Source organism: Manis pentadactyla, chromosome 1 (assembly GCF_030020395.1).
Source record: "Manis pentadactyla isolate mManPen7 chromosome 1, mManPen7.hap1, whole genome shotgun sequence".
Taxonomy (NCBI): Eukaryota; Metazoa; Chordata; class Mammalia; order Pholidota; family Manidae; genus Manis; species Manis pentadactyla.
This window is the reverse complement of record NC_080019.1, coordinates 91,477,380-91,498,161: the sequence shown is the minus strand read 5'-3', so window position 1 is coordinate 91,498,161 and position 20,782 is coordinate 91,477,380. Positions and strand designations below refer to the sequence as shown.

The window sequence follows — 20,782 nt, the reverse complement described above, 5'->3', positions numbered from 1 at the left end:
GACTCAAAGTTATGAGATATATTAGTAAGCATCCTCAGCTTTAATAGGGTTCTTTCCCTCTGATCTGAGCTACTATAAACTGCGTAACTGCAGTGCACACAATAATTACTTATCTGATCTCTGCTAAGTGCACAAAGTGCTTTGGCAAACTATCAGTCTTTTCAGTCTTTTTTTTTATTATGGCAAAATGCACATAACATGAAATCTACCATTTCAATCTTTTTTAAGTATATAGCTCAGTGGCATTAAGTACATTCACACTGCTGTGCTCCCATTACCACTATCCATCTCCAGAACTTTTCCATCATCCTGAACTATTTCTCTGTACCCATTAAACTCCCCACTGTGTGCTCCCAGCCCCTGGTGACCACTACTCTACTTTCTGGCTCTAGGAATTTTGACTATTCTGGGTACCACACAGAATGGAATCATACAATATTTGTCCTTTTGTGTTTACCTTATTTCACTTACCATGTGTTCACAGTTCATTTATGTTGTAGCATTATCAGCATCTCATTCCTTAAGGCTGAACAATATTCCACTGTATGTATACACCAATTTGTTTATCCATTCATCCAAAGATCAGTATATAGGTTGTTTCTACCTTTTGGCTGTTGTAAACAGTGCTGCTATCAACATCAGTGTACAAATCTGTTTGAATCCCTGTTTTCAGTTCTTTTGGATATATACCCAGAAGTGGAACTGCTTGATTCATACAGTAGTTGTGTGTTTAATTTTTTGAGGAAACACCATACTGTTTCCCACAGTGGCTGCATCTTTTCACATTCCCACCAGGAATGCACAAAGGTTCCAATGTCTCCACATCCTTGCCAACACTTCTTATTTTACTATTATTAACAGAAAGAAACTATTTAGCTATTATGAAAAGTACAAAAAAATTTTCTGATTTCATTTTTGTTTAATAACAGCATGGATAGTGGTATATCTCACTGTGGTTTTGATTTTTTACTTTTCTTAATGTTTAGCAATGCTGAGTGTATTTTCAAGGGCTCATTGGCCATCTGTGTATCATTTATGGAAAAATGTCTATTCAAAAAATGAATAAAAGTCTTAGGCAGAGATCTCTTTAATTAAAAAAAACTGAGTAATCAAGTAAAGGAATCTATAAGGCTTTCTAAATAGTACAACAGTATAATATAGCCAGCATTTAGCAGCCTTTTATCTTAATTGGTCTTATGGCTATAACATTTCTGTATTTATCTTCTTTCTTCTTAATATTGATATAGCCAAGAGGTTGGTTGTTTAAGTATCTTTGTTCCCAGAACAATGACTTTTTTCCCATTTTAAGATATTATGTAACTCTCTACTCAGAAAAAAAAAAAAAAGTAATATGCCATGGCAAATATGTTTTGGAGAAACGAATAATGTGAAATAAGCTGACTCAGATTTCACTAATGAAACCCATGCATAAAAGCATCATGTTCCCTTCCCACAAACACAATAGACACCCCCTTTCCTTGTTAATGTTAAGACTTATTCTGAGAGCACTTGCCTTTAAATCAGAATTTGAGGGGATTTTTTCTTCCAGGAACATCTCACCAAGCTCCTCGTCTGAATTAGCAACACATTCAATCAGCTCCTGCCGGTGGTCGGCTGCTGCTGCCCTGAATTCTGCTGGAATTTCCTCATATCGAACAACCTGCCTAAGAAAACAAAGGTGTTATTTTGGCACTTTAAAGAAATTCAGTTAAACAAATAAAGCATCAGTGAGAAAGATAAACTAATGGCTAAAATTTTTTTTGGTAGGAGCTCTGACATACTTGCATTAAACTGGCAAATAAGACTAATGTATAACTTTAAAACTCAGAACAGTGGCAAAAATACTTAAAACAGACAAAGCAAATTGTTCATGGTTGTACTACTAGCAAACAGAAGAGCCAAGATTCAGAGCCAGTCCGCCTCCAAAACCCATATGACTCTTGAAAATTCTATTAATCAAACTAATAAGAACATCACATTCTCTCTAACAAGCAAGATTAGAGACCTGACCCTTTTCCTCTCTATTAACAACAAACTGAATCACACAATTTTTAACAGAGAATATCCCATTTTGTAGTAAACAAGGTTACTAGATATGACAGACTCTTTAACCTTGACCCCAGTTCTCCATTCCTCTAGGGGTTCAACGGGTAAAAGTCACAAATAAAATATATATAACAGAGAAATGGATATACTTGGTATTTAAAAACAACAGTCTGAGTTTTTCAAAATACTTTTTTACAAATGAAAAATATGTCAAAAAATAATCTTTCCAGAAAACATCTTCCTAAATTTAAAAAATAAAAGAAGCCAACTACAAATAGTCAGAAAATAATTCTTATGCTAAAGAATGCTCTTCACAGCCTTCAAATCTTAATTTCACCCTTCCTGTCAAGCTCCGATTCTTAGCCTTTCATTTTCAGAATCATCTGTGGAGTCTTTTCAAAATACACATACCCAGTGGTCTGGAGCTGAGAAAGGGGGCAGACATATTAAGAAATTCTACCTGTGGTTCCGACATACAGCTAAGTGTAAGAGCCTCTACTTTAGAGGACAGGAACATGGGGAAGTGGATTTATTTATTCATTTACAAATATTTTTTAAGGTCCTAGGCCTGAGGACACAGCATCAAATAAATCTGATAAAACATCCCTGTCCTCTTGGCCTTACATTCTAAGAAATGGTAGACAATCTCTGTTGTCATTACTCAGTTACCACACAAAAGGTAGAGAAATGCCTCATCCTCTGCATGGCCCCGTCTTTCCCTGTCCATAAGGCAGCTGATGAAAATAAATGGTAGTTAATTGAGCAGAATGTCCTTCATTCACCTGCCAGACCAGCAATCCCAGTGCCCCTGCAAAGGCAGGAACCTCACCCTCCCACAGGAAGTATCTTTTGTTGAAACTGCCAGGCTTTTGGGGCTATTCCTCAGGAGAAGGGGGCATTTATGACTCCCCACATTGTCTAGGTCAGTGCCACTCAAAGTATGGTCCTCGGACCTACAACATTAGCATCAACAGAGGGAGCTTTCCAGAAATGCAAATTCCAGGCCCCACCCTAGGTCTACTAAATGTCAAAATCTTCTGGAGGTGAATCCAGGAATATGTGAATCCTGAATGCCAAGGTTTGATACCCACTGGGAAAGTATAGTGTTCTGTATGCAAAAGTCATGCAAAAGTTAATTAACAGACTAAATACCATATCAAAAAATTGCCAATTTTCTTCTTGTATTGCCCAACCCAAACATATACTATTAACTGTTTTTATATATTAATCTTTTAATCTTTGTAATTTCATGAAGTAGGTAGAACAAGTATTTATGACCCCTATTGTCTTCCCAGTTTTTATTATAATACCGAGGACGACAAAGCAGATTTTCCATGAAGTCTGTAGAATGAATGAACGAATAAACAAACAGCAGAAACAGAGAGTTCATAATATTAGCCCAAGCTGAAGGCCTCCTTCCATCACACCACGCAGGTCATAATGCAATATAAATACACTACCCAAAAAGCAACACATTCTCCTTTGTGTTAAATACTAAGCAAAACAGGATTAAAGGTACTCAAACAAAATACATCTTAAGAGGATATTCTTCCAGCCATATTTCAAGAAGACATTTACTCTGTTTAAAGCAGTCATCCTTTTCCTTCTCTGTGATACTTAAAATACAACATTTTTATAATATATTTTTAACACTTACCCAAAGTCTCCATCAAAATAAATGGCTCGTTCCTCAATAAGATCTATAACGCCTTTAAAATCACCCTCCAAACCAATGGGTATTTGCATAAATGCTGCATTTTGACTCAGTTTAGACCTGAAAAATAAAAAATACATATGATTACCTATTTTTTCCTCCATAAATCCCTTTGGAGTGACAAAAGAAATAAAAAAACAAGTCAATGGCTGATGTTGTTAGAACTGGGAGGGGGGTCATCAACTCAGAACAGAAGATATAAAGCAGCTGGGAACAGAGTGACAGCCAAACTCAATGTGCTCAGGAAGCCATAATCCTAGTTAGGCAAGAAAAAGAATTCTAAAGTAAATGTTTTCACAAGAGATGGCCAGAATACCCTAAACTAGCAACAGGAGGAGGAAGAACAGGTCAGCAGTAGATGGCCAGGAAATTAAGGGATGGCAGGATGACCGTGCCCATCTCTTATTCTTAGACCAGCTGCTGCCAGCAAGGCTGAGCACAGCGACCTAAAGAGCTCCTGGAGAGCTCTCAGAGTGAGTGTTAAAGTCTGGCACTCAGCATCCACCTACGTGCCCAGGCAGCACGACCACGGACGGAAATGGCACTCATGGTCAGGGTTCTCACTTGAGGAGAAATACACCCATCACCCCTGCTTGCTCAGTCTAGACTCAAGGCCCTCACTTATAACTGAGATAGGTAACTAAGAACCACCAAATATATGAAGGAAATGAAGAACTTGAAAGAGAGGTGTGAGCTCATGAATTTGTACTAACTTCCAAGGAGGGAGTTACTAGGTGAAATAAAATGTAAAGATCTGAAAAGGTATTGCCTCCATTAGTAAAGATGTTGCAATAAAATAGAAAGTTTACAGAAATTAACTGTATAATTACTGAAATTAAAAGGAAAAAAACAGGCGAAATAACAGAAGGGACACAGAGAGTACCATATTAGTGAGCTGGAAGGCTGACCTCAACTATGCTCTCATCACCCAGCACAAAATGAGAAGAGATGGAACGTATGAGAAAGCATGGGAGTTGTGTGCTTGGCCCACTGGTTCAGGCAGTGGAGACAGGCACAGCAGCCAGGAAGCAGGAAACAGCTCTTTCCTCCCGCCAGGCACCAATACCACTCCCCTGCGACCCCTGACATTGCTTCAGGGGCTGAGCAGCTCCAGAGAGTAGAGCTTCTGGGCATCAAAGGGTGCCATATACAAATATGAAATGCAAAAGGAACCTGGTTCAAAGTAAAATTACGAATACAACACCTGAGAAAGATTCAAATGAAATCGACTTCATGAATCTTCCTGACAGGGATTTCAAAATAAAAATCATTAACATGCTCATGAAGGTAAAGAAAAATATTCAAGAACTCAGGAATGAATTCCAGTCTGAGATCCAATCATTATGGAACATAGTATCAGAAATGAAATACACAATGGAAAGTTTTAAAAACAGATTAGATATGGTGGAGGAGAAGATAAATGAAATAGAAATTAGAGAAGAGGAATACAAAGAAGCTGAGGCACAGAGGGAAAAAAGGATCAGGATCTCTAAGAATGAAAGAATATAGAGAGAACTGTGTGACCAATCTGAACGGAACAATATTCACTTTATAGGGGTACCAGAAGAAGAGGAGAGAGAAAAAGGGATAGAAAGTGTCTTTGAGGAGATAATTACTGAAAACTTCCCTAATCTGGGGAAGGAGATAATCTCTTAGGCCATAGAGCTGCACAGCTCTCCCAACAGAAGGGACCCAAGGAAGATAACACCAAGACACATAGTAATTAAAATGGCAAAGATCAAGGATAAGGACAGACCATTAAAAGTAGCCAGACAGAGAAATAAGATCACATACAAAAGAAAACCCATCAGGCTATCATCAGACTTCTCAGCAGAAACTTTACAGGCCAGAAGGCAGTGGCATGATGTATTTAATGCCATGAAGCAGAAGGGCCTCAAACCAAGAATACTTTATCCGGCAAGATTATCATTTAAATTTGAAGGAGGGATTAAAGAATTTCCAGATAAGCAAAAGCTGAGAAAATTTACCTCCCACAAACCGTCTCTACAGTGTATTTTGGAGGGACTGCTGTAGATGGAAGTGTTCCTAAGGTTTAATAGCTGTCACCAGAGGTAATAAAACCACAGTAAAAAAAGTAAAACAACTAATTACTAAGCAAATGCAAAATTAAATCAACTATCCCCAAAGTCAATCCGGGGCTAGACAAAGAGTACAGAATATGATACCTAATATATAAAGAATGGAGGACGAAGAAAAAGGATGAGAAAAAGGAACCTTTAGATTGTGTTTCTAATAGCATATTAAGTGAGTTCAGTTAGACTCTCAGATAGTAAGGAAGTTAACCTAGATCCTTTGGTAACCACGAATCTAAAGCCTGCAATGGCAATAAGTACGTATCTATTGATAATTGCCCTAAATGTAAATGGTCTGAATGCACCAATCAAAAGACATAGAGTCACTGAATGGATAAAAAAACAAGACCCATCTATATGCTGCCTACAAGAGACTCACTTTAAACTCAAAGACATGCACAGACTAAAAGTGAAGGGATGAAAAAAGACATTTCATGCAACTAACAGGGAGAAAAAAGCAGGAGTTGCAGTATTTGTATCAGACAAAATAGACTTCAAAACAAAGAAAGTCACAAGAGACAAAGGACAATACATAATGATAAAGAGGTCAATCCAACAAGAAGATATAACCATTATAGATATCTATGTACCCAACACAGGAGCCCTACATATGTGAAACAAATACTAACAGAATTAAAAGGGGAAATAGAAGGCAATGCATTCATTCTAGGAGACTTTAACACTCCACTCACTCCAAAGGACAGATCAGCCATAGTTAAGGAGACTGAGGCACTAAATAACACATTACAACAGATGGACCTAAGAGACATATACAGAACTCTACACCCAAAAGCAGCAAAACACACATTCTTCTCAAGTGCACATGGAACATTTTCAAGAACAGATTATATACTAGGCCACAAAAAGAGCCTCAGTAAATTCAAAGATCGAAATTGTATCAACCAGTTTCTCAGACCACAAAAGTATGAAACTTGAAATAAATTACACAAAGAAAATAAAAAATAAAAAAATAGATCAAGCAATATATGGAGACAAATGACAACAATAATTCAACACCACAAAATCTGTGGGACGAAGCGAAGGCTGTGCTAAGAGGAAGGTATATTGCAATACAGGCTTACCTCAGGAAAGAATAACAATTCCTTATGAACAGCCTAAACTCACAATTAATGAAACTAGAAAAAGAAGAAGAAATGAGGCTCAAAGTCAGTAGAAGGAGGGACATAATAATGATTAGAGCAGAAATAAATAAAATTGAGAAGAATTAAATAATAGAATCAATGAAAGCAGGAGCTGGCTCTTCAAGAAAATATATAAAAGAGATAAGCCCCTAACTACACTTATCAAGAAAAAAAGAGAGTCTACACACATAAACAGAATTAGAAATGAGAAAGGAAAAATCACTACAGAGGACACCACAGAAATACAAAGATTTATTAGAGAATACTATGAAAAATTGTATGCTAATAAACTGGATAACCTAGAAGAAATGGACAATTTTCTAGAAAAATACAACCTTCCAAGGCTGACCCAGAAAGAAACAGAAAATCTGAACAGGCCAATTACGAGCAACGAAACTAATTGGTAATCAAAAAACTACCTAAGAACAAAATGCCTAGACCAGATGGCTTCACCGCTGAATTCTATCAAACATTTAGTGAAGACCTAATAACCATCCTCCTTAATGTATTCCAAAGAGTAGAAGAGGGAATGCTTCCAAACTCATTCTATGAGGCCAGCATCACTCTAATACCAAAACCAGGCAAAGACACCACAAAAAAAGAAAATTACAGACCAATATCCTTGATGAACATAGTTGCAAAAATACTCAACAAAATATTAGCAAACCGACTTATAAAATACATAAAAAAGATCCATCATGATCAAGTAGAATTTATTCCAGGGATGCAAGGATGGTACAACATTCGAAAATCCATCAACATCATCCACCACATCAACAAGGACAAAAACCACATGATCATCTCCATAGATGCTGAAAAGCATTTGACAAAAATTCAACATCCATCCTTGATAAAAACTCTCAACAAAACGTGTATAGAGGGCAAGTACCTCAACATAATAAAGGCCATATATGACAAACCCACAGCCAACATTATACTTAACAGCGAGAAGCTGAAAGCTTTTCCTTTAAGATCAGGAACAAGACAATGATGCCCACTCTCCCCACTTCTATTCAACATAGTACTGGAGGTCCTAGCCACGGCAATCAGACAACACACAGAAATAAAAGGCTTCCAGACTGGAAAGGAAGAAATTAAACTGTCCTATTTGCAGATGACATGATATTGTACATAAAAAACCCTAAAGAATCCACTCCAAACCTACTAGATCTAATATCTGAATTCAGCAAAGTTGCAGATTACAAAATTAATATGCAGAAATCTGTGGCATTCCTATATACTAACAATGAACTAGCAGAAAGAGAAATCAGGAAAACAATTCCATTCACAGTTGCATCAAAAAGAATAAAATACCTAGGAATAAACCTAACCAAGAAGTGAAAGACGTTTACTCTGAAAACTATAAGACACTCATGAGAGAAATTAAGAAAGACACCAATAAATGGAAACACATCCTGTGCTCATGGATAGGAAGAATTAATATTGTCAAAATGGCCATCCTGCCTAAAGCAATCTACATACTCAATGGAATTCCTATCAAAATACCAACAGCATTCTTCAGTGAACTAGAGCAAGTCATTCTGAAATTCATATGGAACCACAAAACACTCCGAATAGGCAAAGTATACCTGAGAAGGAAGAAAAAAGCTGGGGGGATTACGATCCCCAACTTCAAGCTCTACTACAAAGCCACAGTAATCAAGACAATTTGGTACTGGCACAAGAACAGACCCATAGACCAATGGAACAGACTAGAGAGCCCTAATATAAACCGAAGCATAAATAGTTAAGTAATATATGATAAAGGAGCCATGGACATACAATGGTAAAATGACAGCCTCTTCAACAACTGGTGTTGGCAAAACTGGACAGCTACATGCAAGAGAATGAAACTGGATTATTGTTTAACACCATACACAAAAGTAAACTCGAAATGGATCAAAGACCTGAATGTAAGTCATGAAACCATAAAACTCTTACAAGACAACATAGGCAATAATCTCCTGAATATAAGTATGAGCATCTTCTTCCTGAACACATCTCTTCGAGCAAGAGGGACTACAACAAAAACAGAAACTAAAAAGTTTCTGTACAGCAAAGGACACCATCAACAGAACAAAAGGGCATCCTACAGTACGGGAGAATATATTTGTAAATGACATATCTGACAAGGGTTAACATCCAAAATATATAAAGAACTCACATGCCTCAACACCCAAAAAGCAAATAACCCAAATAAAAAATGGGCAGAGGATATGAAGAGACAATTCTCCAAAGAAGAAATTCAGATGGCCAAGAGACACCTGAAAAGATGCTCCACATCACTAATCATCAGGGAAATGCAAATTAAAACCACACTGAGATATCACCTCACACCAGTAAGGATGGACAGTATCGAAAAGACTAACAACAACAAATGCTGGCGAGGATGCAGAGAAAGGGGAACCCTCCTACATTGCTGGTGGGAATCTGAACTAGTTCAACCACTGTGGAAAGCAATATGGAGGTTCCTCAAAAAACTCAAAATAGAAATAACCATTTGACCGGAAATCCCACTCCTTGGAATTTACCCAAAGAATACAACTTCTCAGATTCAAAAAGACATATGCACCCCTATGTTTACTGCAGCACTATTTACAATAGCCAAGATATGGAAGCAACCCAAGTGTTCATCAGTAGATGAATGGATAAAGAAGATGTGGTATATATATACAATGGAATACTATTCAGCCATAAGAAACAAATCCTACCATTTTCAACAACATGGATGGAGCTGGAAGATATTAGCTCAGTGAAATAAGCCAGGCGGAGAAAGACAAGTGCCAAATGATTTCCCTCATTTGTGGAATATACCAACGAAGCAAAGTGAAGGAACAAAATAGCAGACTCACAGACTCCAAGAAGGGACTAGTGGTTACCAAAGGGGAGGTGTCGGGGAGGGTTGGTGGGGAGGGAGGGAGAAGGGGATTGAGGGGTATTATGATTGGCACACATGGTGTGGGGGGTCACAGGGAAAACAGCGTAGCACAGAGAAGGCAAACAGTGAATCTGTGGCACCTTACTACAGTGATGGACAGTGACTGCATTTGGGGTATGGGTGGGACTTGATAATATGGGTGAATGTAGTAACCATATTGTTTTTTCATGTGAAACCTTCATAAGAGTGTGTATCAGTAATATCTTAACAGAAAATTTTTTAAAAAGGCAGTGTACATACACTCCTTATACTAAGCTGCCTTGAATCAGATTTGGAAATAAGAACAGCATACTTTCTAATGTAATATCTAATGTAATATAAATAATTATGGTTCCACAATTTATTTATTTAAAATAAAAACTGCATACATTAAAAAAAAAAAGAAAGGAGAGAAAGAGAAAGCATGGTCCAAAAGTTAAGACCTGGAGGCCAGATACAGAAATTCTACAATCTGTTTAATGGGAATTACAAAATGAGAAGACAGATAAAAGGGAGTGGAACACAGTAGTCAAAGAAATGCTGAAAGGGAATTTTCCTGGAATTCAGAGAAAGACCTGATAGAAAGAGTCCATATATTGGCAAGCGCAAGTAAAATATAAGGAATAAGGACAAAGAGTGAGAACGTTTATAGTTTTACCAAGAAAATATTATAAACACAATAAAGAAAAAATTCATTCTCATAGTCCCAAATGCTCCAATTAGAGTGTACACCGCAATACTGCCACTTCAAGTTCCGCAGCATCCTAGCTTCTGCCATCAGACTCATCCCTCTTAGTCTCTCCACTACCACAAACTTTACTGCCTTGAGTAGGAACTCTACAGCTTCATTTCCACATCTACAAAAGGTGAAAACTGCAACTTCAACTCTTCTCAGAGGCTATGTGAAATATATAGTATTGCATAAAATGTAAAATGCTACAAATACCAGTGGGTTATATTTGGTATGGAAAGGAGGTATTACTATTTTAACAGCTAACATGTTACGATGTGAACAAAGGGAATATAATATACTACCTAAGGGTATTAATTTAAATTCCTCAAGTAAAAGTTAAAACTAATGATCTTGCAGTTTTGTCTAAATAAACAAAGTACTCTTAGAATCTTCTCTAGACTGTAACTTCTCTATTCAAAGCAAAACAGTAAACTGCCAGATTTTCTGAATTCACCTTCACCTTCCCTACAATGTAGCTCTTGTTTTCCCATTTCACAGGGATGGGAGTTGATGAGATCATGCCTTAAACCAAACTACTGACCTCAGCATTCCATTGGCTAATATAAGTCACTCACATAAAGAAATTGTAGAAAGGAAAAAAAACTTAGGGATAAAGCCTAATGACACTGAATTAATTGTTCTTCTGGTGCCACTGCTCCTTCTAAGGCCCAGTACCTCATTTGCTGCAGAGCCCTTGCTGGGCTGGAACCCACTCGGTCCAGCTTATTAATGAAAGTTAGAAATGGGACGTTGTAACGCTTCATCTGGCGGTTAACAGTCATGGTCTGGCACTGCACTCCACCAACAGCACAGAGAACAAGGACTGCGCCATCCAGCACCCGCAGGGCCCTTTCAACTTCGATTGTGAAGTCCACATGCCCTGCATGGGACAAAGAAGTGTGTGAGGGTCTTAAAGAGCATTCTGAGTTTTTATAACATACACAATTAAACGTTTTTGTATCTCTGCTTATGACACAAGTATTCTAATTAGAATTGTATTTCTTAAACCACCAATACTGTTCATCCACAGTGAGGTCCAGGGGCCTAACAAGATCACTTCCAAAAGAATCTAGGGCATGGGAGCCTTGGAATCAGCTGCAACATATAAAAGGCAAGAACCTTCCTGCTCACAATTTACTTGCACTGTTTTTTAAGGAAATCACATAAGGATGAAGTGCTCTAAGTGTCAAGTCAGATTTCTCTAGTAGGAATTCACAATCACACTTTTGAGTATTATATGATACTCAAGAATGAGCTAGGTCTTAACAGAGGAAAGAATTATATGTGCTTTTGCCAGAACAAGCTGCAAAAGAACCAAGACCTCAACTCACCAGGAGTATCTATAATGTTGATATTGACATCTTTCCACATGGTATAGGTGGCTGCTGACTGAATAGTGATTCCTCTTTGTCTCTCTAGTTCCATGGAATCCATGACAGCACCAACTCCGTCTTTACCTTTCACCTAAACACAAGCATAGTAATTCAGATTTCTCCATGCCTGCATGCCAAGGAATTTTTACTGAGATGGAACTAGAACACACAGTTAACTAATGTAATTTTCAGAGAAGCCTAACTGTCAAACCATATTGTCTCATGAAATGGAAGACTGATCACAGGTTTTGCCCTCTATTACTGTCTAACTCATTTCCTCACTGCTATTCTCAGCAGCTGCTGACACACGGCCATCAGCCCAGCCTTAGAGCTGTCCTTACCCTCTCTGCGCTGTTCCTGCCCTTCTAACCTGTGGTAATCCTCAAGCAGTATTCAGTGAACAGACGTTTCCCTGCTCTGTTGCCTGTGGGTTTTGCGGTCTGGGTGGACCTCAAAATATGTGACTTAACAAGATGATCTGCAGCTGAAGAACTGAAGAATTAAGTTTCTCAGTGATATGGTAATTTCTTCAGGAAAGTTACAAGATCAAAAAAAATTTTTTTCTGATATATTTTTTAGCTGTTAAGTTCATACTATATACTAAGAGCCTTTTTTTCTACTTAACCTTCTAAACATCTCTCCAAAACGTTAAAATTATGTAAGTACTGTTTTAAGGACTGCTCAAGGTATATCATATTGACTTAACATTCTTAAAAGACAATTCTCAGGATACCCACAGTGATGGTCTTTAGACAGACTCCTCAGGGCAACATTTCGAGCAAACTTGAGCTATCCCCTTAGTGACAGGACTTTGATTAAAGATTCACGGTTACCACTCTTTTAATCTTTAAGGTTTGCGAAGTTTATCAAATCATACCTACAAAACAAAAGGAAGCTCTAACTAACTTGGAATCAACCACAAACCACATACCTCATGCATCTTTGCAATTCTGCCAGTGTAGTAAAGCACTCGTTCTGTTAATGTAGTTTTCCCAGAATCAATGTGTGCTGAGATCCCAATATTTCTTATCTTTTCATTAGGAATCATCCCTGATGAACACCATCGGCAGACCTTCCAATTAATCTGAAAAAAACAAGAGAGCTCAATTCAATACACATTTTGTAAGAGGTAACAATGGGCGATTAGAATGGGTGTGGTGGACATCTTTCCTCCAAGGAATCTCAGTGGACACAAGGCACATCAGATAGCCTGGAAAGGCAAAAGAGGGAGCCTCAGCCTGCAAATCCTGTGACCAAAGGAGAGACTGCAAGGGAGAACAGCAAAAACATACTCTTAAAAATAAAGAAGTCAACCAGAAAAAGATATATCCTAATTAGCTAATTAATTAAAAGGGACAGATACTTTCACCAAATGTTACAGGTTTGAACATACGTACTGATCCCCACAACTATTGCAACAGGAAATAGTTTTAGTTTTAACTTTGATTCTTTCCCTTCCCTCTTACTGTAGTTCACAGCTAGCAAGGATGTTTGAGAACTCATATGCTTTATCTACGTAATGGTGCCAACAGCTCCAAGGCAGCTCCAATTCATTCTACAGAAAAACAATTAATGACTTACTCTGGGGTGGGTAGCGGAATTACACATTTTATGGAATCAAGACACAGTATGAATCTCTCCCCATAGGACTGCATATCTAAAATGCACTTCAGCCACTTCTGGGAAAAAGGGAAGCAAAAGAACTTGGAAAAGGTGGAGAAATGTTAAATAGAATCTGCGTGGTTGCAGCTTAGTTGCTTAAATCCCAGGAATAATGGAGAGCAAAGCAAACGAAATTTGCATGCTGGGAAAGGCTCAACTACCTAATCCTACTTCATCCACTCTTCACCACCCGCAAAAGGCATAAACGTGACCAAAGCAAAGCAGAAGAGGCTTGGCTCCTAATCAAATAACTCAGGGTCGGCTGGGGCAGCGGGCAGTCAGCCCAACGCCCTCCACAGTGAAAAGAGTACTGTAAAATGAGGAAGAAGCCGGGGGTTGGAGCCCAGAACACGTTAATTTTTTAGCTGCCTTGACTGTCTCTCCTGTAACTTCTCGGAGAGGAGTAACAGAGAGAAGGGGCATGACCGTAAGTCGGAGGCCCAGGGCACCACGATGCTGCTCGGCAGTAACGAGCGGGTACCGAAGGGCTTTTCGGCCCTGAATGCCCACAGCTCCTATTTGCAGCGGTCAGTCAGGAGGTCGCAGGGAAGGCAGAGTCACTACTCCCCGGCGCCGGAGGGACTCAAGGTGCCGAGGACAGTCGTGGTTCAGTCTCGCCTTCCCTGGCTGTCCTACCTGCTTCCCCCGCCAGCCCAGGGCGGCAGGGACCCACGGGAGCGGCCCGGGCCCCAGGGCCACGGCGGCAGCGGCACGCAGCAGCCTCATGACAAACGCAGAACCGGCGCGAACATCCGGCGCTCTCGGGTTAGCTCAGCCACCAGACCCGCGCCGGGAAGCTTTCAAAGTCACGCCAGCCACGAGTGCCGGAAGAGCACTTCCGGGGCGAAGGACTCGAGGGCGCAGAGAAGGGGAAGCGGGAGGGGCTTCCGGACCTCAGAGCAGAGCAGCCTCCGCGGCTCGGCGCCTCCTACCTACTCGGAAGGGAAAGTGCAGACGGTTTACGGAACTAATGCACCTTTGCGTCTTTTAAACGTAGTTGTTTTGCCTACAGCAATGTGTAGAAATGCTTATAACAATGCATGTGAAAAAAAATGCAAAATTGCTATCTATGCTGCTGTGATTTGACCTGAAAGGGAAATAATGATCAATTACATGTTTTTTTTTTCATTTCAAAAAGTTCTCTCATTGTTTGATATTAAACAGTTCACGTCCAGTCCATACGGAAGACTGAATCCTTGACTATTCCACTTGAATCTCTTGGCAGCATCTCAAACTTATGTCCCATAGGAAGCTTTTGATCTTCTCGAAACGTTGGTAGTCTTCATCTCTTAAAAGAAATACCCGTTCTTTGAGTTGCCCAGACCAAAAATTTGTTACATCACATCTTGACATCCGTGGTCTAATCTGTCAGCATATGTTATAGGCATTGACTTCAAATGTAGATCCAGAACCTGCCTCCTCTCCCCACCTCTCCAAGCACTTTCCCGCCACGAAATTGCTGTTAATAGCTTCCTAACTGACCTCGCTTCTTCTCAGTCTATTCTCAACATAAGATAACTAGAGGGATCCTTTAAGCCAGATCATACCATTTGTCTGCTGAAAACATCCCATCCGATGAATTCAATCTTGCTGTTACCTCTAATTCTGTAGGTTTGAAGTCTTCTATAATAACTAATTAAAAAAAAATCTAAAATGGATTCCACTCCCCCTTAGAAGAAGAGTCTACAAGGCCTTACTTGAGCTGCCAGGCCCTTGTAGCCCTACTTCCCAAGCTCCTTTTGCTCCAGCCACGTTGGCCTCCTTCCTGATGTTCACACGATCGGAGCATTCCTCTTCCCCAGGTACCGTCATGGATCTTCCCCTACTTTCTTCTGTGTTCAAAACAGCCTCTATCGATGAGATGTTCCCTGACCTACTCTTCTAAATCAGCAAGCTCCTCCCTTTCCATCTTCCCACACTGCTTCATTTTCCTTCAGAGCACTTCTTAGATGTAGGCAGATATTTTACATATCTGTTTATTGTCTGACTCTCTCAATGAGAATGTAAGTTCCATAAAAAGTGATTTGGTTTTGTTAATTGCGGTATCCTCTTGCATGTGCTAACTGTTCAATTATTTGATAATGAATGAGATGAAATGAATAGAAATCAGTGTAAATTACAAGGGACAACATCGATAGATGAATGGATAAAGAAGATGTGGTACATATACACAATGGAATACTACTCAGCCATAAGAAAAGGGCAAATCCAACCATTTACAGCAACATGGATGGAGCTGGAGGGTATTATGCTCAGTGAAACAAGCCAAGTGGAGAAAGAGAAATACCAAATGATTTCACTTATCTGTGGAATATAAGAACAAAGGAAAAACTGAAGGAACAAAACAGCAGCAGAATCACAGAACTCAAGAATGGACTAACAGGTACCAAAGGGAAAGGGACTGGGGAGGATGGGTGGGTAGGGAGGGATAAGGGGGGGAGAAGTAGGGGAGTATTAAGATTAGCATGCATGGGGGGGTAGGAGAAAAGAGAGGGCTGTACAACACAGAGAAGGCAAGTAGTGATTCTACAACATTTTGCTATGCTGATGGACAGTGACTGTAAAGGGGTTTATAGGGGGGAACTGGTATAGGGGAGAGCCTAGTAAACATAGTATTCATCATGTAAGTGTAGATTAGTGATACCAAAAAAAAAAAAAAAAGGCAGTTCCTGTGTGGTGACCTCCAACGAGTTCTACACAAGGGTATAAAGGACATATAAAAGTGTAGGCAAAGAATCTGTTTGTGTTTATACAGAGGATCAAAGCCTAATTGGGCTAGCCCAAAAATGAACTAAGATACGATATGAAAGAGAACTTCCAACATCAGCACTCTCTGGAAGACTCATGCCAGAAGATGATCATCAAAAAACCCCAACAAAGATCCACGCACTGCTACAGCTGTAGATGCACTCATCCCACCAGTTCCTGGACTTGCCATGGGAATGAGGAAGGAGATATCTAAGCTGCCCTGTGCATACAGTAAAACAACAAATTTGACTGGATCTATACTGCTGGAACTCAACCAAGAATTAGAAGTGCAAATTGTAGCGCTCCAAAATCTTACAACTACAGACTATTTACTGTTAAAAGAACATAAGGGATGTGAACATTCCCCAGGAATGGGTTGTTTTAATTTGTCTGATTTCTCTCAGACTGTTCAAGTTCAGTTGGACAATATCCACCATATCATAGGTAAGTTTTCACAAATGCCTAAGGTGCCTAACTGGTTTTCTTGGTTTCACTGGAGATGGCTGGTAATTACAGGTATGCTTTGGTTATGTAACTATACTCCTATTATGTTAATTTAATTAGTAGTTTAAAACCTATACATGCTGAAGTTACTCTACAAGAAGATATGTCAAAGAAATAATCAATCTTCCCATGTTTTCTTCCACCTGCTACTTCTATAGCTTTTCTTCTTCCTTCCTAATTACAACCCTTAAATAGAATTCGTGCCTCATATCAAATTTACCGAGTATCATAATTCTTCCAAATGGTAAAGATACCTCAAGACAAATGCTGGGCATAGAAGCTACAGGGCATAAATATGCAAAGAAATAAAAAGCTAACCATTTCAAACAATAAGGCTTCTCTCTCACTTACCAACTTTACATTTCCCTGTATGGCCCCAGAAGATGACTGGTTAGCCAGAGACGGGTAAGATTCCTCAAGGGAGGAACAACCTAAGACAGGCACAATCGCAGGGGGGTCATCAGGTGAGAAATTGGGGATCAACAGAGGTGAGGCTTAGAACCTCACCCCCCCTGTTCTGAGAGAAATCTTCTGCATACGTGGATGTTTTATTGCCCTCGTCTAGCTTGGATCAACACATAGTCTACAGGCACACACCTGATCATCTACATGTGCTCTCTTACAACACTAAACTATGTTTTCTACCTTTATCTTGTATCTACCTACCACTTCAGCATTTTATTTAAAATAATAACAATAAAGAGAGAAATGTGGTATCCACATATAAATAAAAAAAAAATTACAAGGGACAAGAAAACCCAGACTCAATGAATTTTAAATTTACTTCTTTATATGGAATCCAGGTATTAATTTGAAATAAAGGATTTGTAAGCTGCTTTGATGAATAAATCCATTAACACTGAATATACTTTCAAACACTTTCATTAACAGACTTTCAAAAATTTAGTCTGTATACACCTTTATATGTATTTGTTTAAAATATATAAATACAAATATGTAAAGGTTGTAAAAGTGAGATTACTTTAGATATAATTAAAGATATATTAAACAGTGTATTGTCTTACACTGAAATTACACTTTCTGTTTCCTTAAGTAAAAATTCATACTCGTTATCATGTTTCCATATTAAACCAAGTTATCATATACAAAGAATTATAGCAAAGTAATTATTTTTATTAATCACGACTTTTAACCAAAGTAACTAACTTGGGTTTACTCCAGAGAGAAAACTGGAAGACAAAAAAATCAAGACCTGTTTAAATTTTTTAGTATACTTTATAGATGACCTCTGTTAAGTTTTAAAATTGCAAATACACATATGTAATACCATCCAAAGCATTTGCATTGTTAATTCATTTTATAATGTATGGGAAATCAAAACTACCTTTAGTGACCAAAACTTTGTATTATTTTTTTTACTTAGAAATTATCCAAGTATCCAAAGACTAATTTAATATTTTCTAAGGTCTTGAAAAGTTAACTGAAGATCTGAAAAAACCCCACAATTTTAGTGCACATTTGGTCCTTATAATAGTGTTCTAATAATTTTGTAAGAGCAAAATCCCTGTAAAAGACATTTGTGTTACAATTTTTAGGTAAACACTGATGTATAGTTGTAACCTTTCAATTGGTGGAATTAATAACTTATTTGACCCATAACATCAATATAGGAAATTTAGAAAGTTTAAATCATGAGAAGTTCAACCATAGTTTTATATAAACTTAGCATTAATTTTATATAATAAAACCTGGAAGAAGATAGTTGATCTATTTGAGCTAGATATAACTATATTGCACATGAATTATTTTTTTCTGAATTCATCTTTAAAAATTTTCAAGTGGGAGGAAAAGATAGGGAGAGGAACAGGAAAAAAAGGTGAGCTAGTGCCAGCTTTATACCATCAAAGACAAACTGGCATATTAAAATTTTTGAGTTTGAACAGAGATCTATTCAAATCAGTGTCAAACTGGAAGTGCTTCCACCAACTGGGGCTAGGGGCCTTTTTGTAGAGAAGCAGCAGAGACTGAGCAAGGGAATTACTTGATTGGCTAGAGCTTGAGTGATTGCGTTTTTTGAGAGAGCCTAGTTGGCTTTTTGTGATTGGTTGTCTTTCAGTTTTGATTTCTTAGCCTTCAGGCATCTCAAGCTTAGGTTTTGGTTTGCTACTGGGGCATTAAATCCACCTCAATCTAATGGCTCCTTTATTTAATACAAATAGGAAAGTAACCCTGTAAAAGGCTAATTACCTTCCCTCTTAAAGGAGAGAGGAGAAAGTTTTGATATAAGCAATACAATAAAAAAGCCCTGAAGTATGGAAGTCAAGATTGGACAATATTCTACATAAACAAAGTGGACTCTTTTAGACAAAAAACAGAGGCTTGTCTCCTGAGGTTTGGTTTTGTTATTTTTTTGGTGCTGTTCCCTCAAGTGAAAGTCTTGTTCATGTCAAAATTCCTCAAGGTGGTCACTACAATCGCCTTGCTCAAGTTACTCCAGGAGGTAGTGCAAGTCTATTAGCTGACCAACCCACAAACAATTGCCTAATGTTCTATCATAAAACATTGCTATGTCTGTCTCAGACTTTAAAGCTAATGTTAAACCACCCGACTTCTGATCTAAGAAATGTGGTCAGAAGGCAACATGGGTGGATAGAAGGTCTCCCCCAAAGCAAACTTCTCATACACAGACCCAACTGAGGGAAGTTTTTAGAGACAAATAATATGAGATGGTAGGCAAGAAGACAGAAGACAGGACACAGTGTTTAAAGTCAAATTCACTAAAGGACACCAAAGTCTGATTGGAACCCCCAAAACCTAGGAAACAAATAAGCATGACACTGGAGACAAAGAGATCATCAAAATGCAGAGTTATTGCAAAATCCATGTAACCAGGGACAGAGAAGCCTTGAGAAGTCTCATTTAGTATCACCAAACTAAAGGTCCTAATCACTACAATGAGGGTCTCAGTCAAACCTTAGTACAGTCTCCAAACTGTCCTAGCCCTATCAGCCTAAAACTACTGTCTTAGTCCAAACCAGTTGCTGTAACAAAAATACCACACACTGGGTGGCTCATAAACAGTAGAAATTTATTTTACATCATTCTGTGAGCTGGGAAGTCCAAGAGCAGGTACCAGGAGATCCAGTGTCTGGTGAGGTTCTACTTCCTGGTTCACAGGCAGCCGACTTCCGTGTCTTCACGTGGCAGAAAGGGCGAAGAAGTTCTCTGGGGTCTTTTATAAAGGCACTAATTCTATTCATGAGGGTTCCACCCTCATGACCTAATCATCTCTCAGAGGTCCCACCTCAGACACCAACACATTGCCACATCAGGGCACCATCTGATTTCAATGTCCTTGACCATAAACGACAATGAATCATGAAGGCAGAGTAATGAAAACCTGTTAGTGAGACTGCCAGTTACCATGAAAATTTCTAAAGTGTCAAAGAGCATAAGTGTGCAACTTGGCCTTTTTGTGAAGGCCATATTCACCAAATTGTTAATATCCTTGCATTCCCAAAAGACCCAGGGGTTCCAGAAAGACTAATGGTGTCTATTTAAAAAAAACATGTGAACTACAAGCTAGAGAGAGCCTTCTTTTTTATATTGGTCAACTTCAGCATTATGGTAAAAATGAATTCTGAAAAAAGTAAATTTCAGCATGGTGTGAACATAAAGAATTGAATTTAATCTCTGTATGTCACACATTTTGTAAATAGCCCCTTAGGCATAAGGAAAAATATATATTTAATCAATCTTTATGATTTCTATGGTAAACAAGTTGAGAGGAAAAAAGTATATCTGAGTTCTCTGCTATATGATGCATAGAAGATGTACTGTGTGCAGTACAATTATGTATTACAGTGTGTTTTCATATTTGAATGTAATG

The 20,782-nt window shown here is 38.5% G+C and overlaps 1 protein-coding gene across 3 annotated transcripts in view; it reads right to left on the bottom strand.

Moving 5' to 3' along the window:
* Positions 1-14,537, bottom strand: part of GFM1 (G elongation factor mitochondrial 1) — a 45,370-nt gene extending 30,833 nt beyond the window's left edge. Inside the window, exons 1-6 of one of the 3 annotated variants that reach the window (XM_036904098.2) lie at positions 14,317-14,537; positions 12,950-13,102; positions 11,977-12,109; positions 11,321-11,525; positions 3,704-3,820; positions 1,514-1,664 (exon numbers count right to left, since the gene is read on the bottom strand). In XM_036904098.2, coding sequence (XP_036759993.2) covers positions 1,514-1,664; positions 3,704-3,820; positions 11,321-11,525; positions 11,977-12,109; positions 12,950-13,102; positions 14,317-14,406 — 849 coding nt within the window. In that variant the 5' untranslated portion in view covers positions 14,407-14,537. Of the gene's footprint in view, positions 1-1,513; positions 1,665-3,703; positions 3,821-11,320; positions 11,526-11,976; positions 12,112-12,949; positions 13,103-14,316 lie in introns of those variants that run through there. The other 2 variants (XM_036904097.2, XM_057499591.1) reach the window with 2 other exon arrangements.
* Between the last annotated feature and the right edge of the window lie 6,245 nt (positions 14,538-20,782).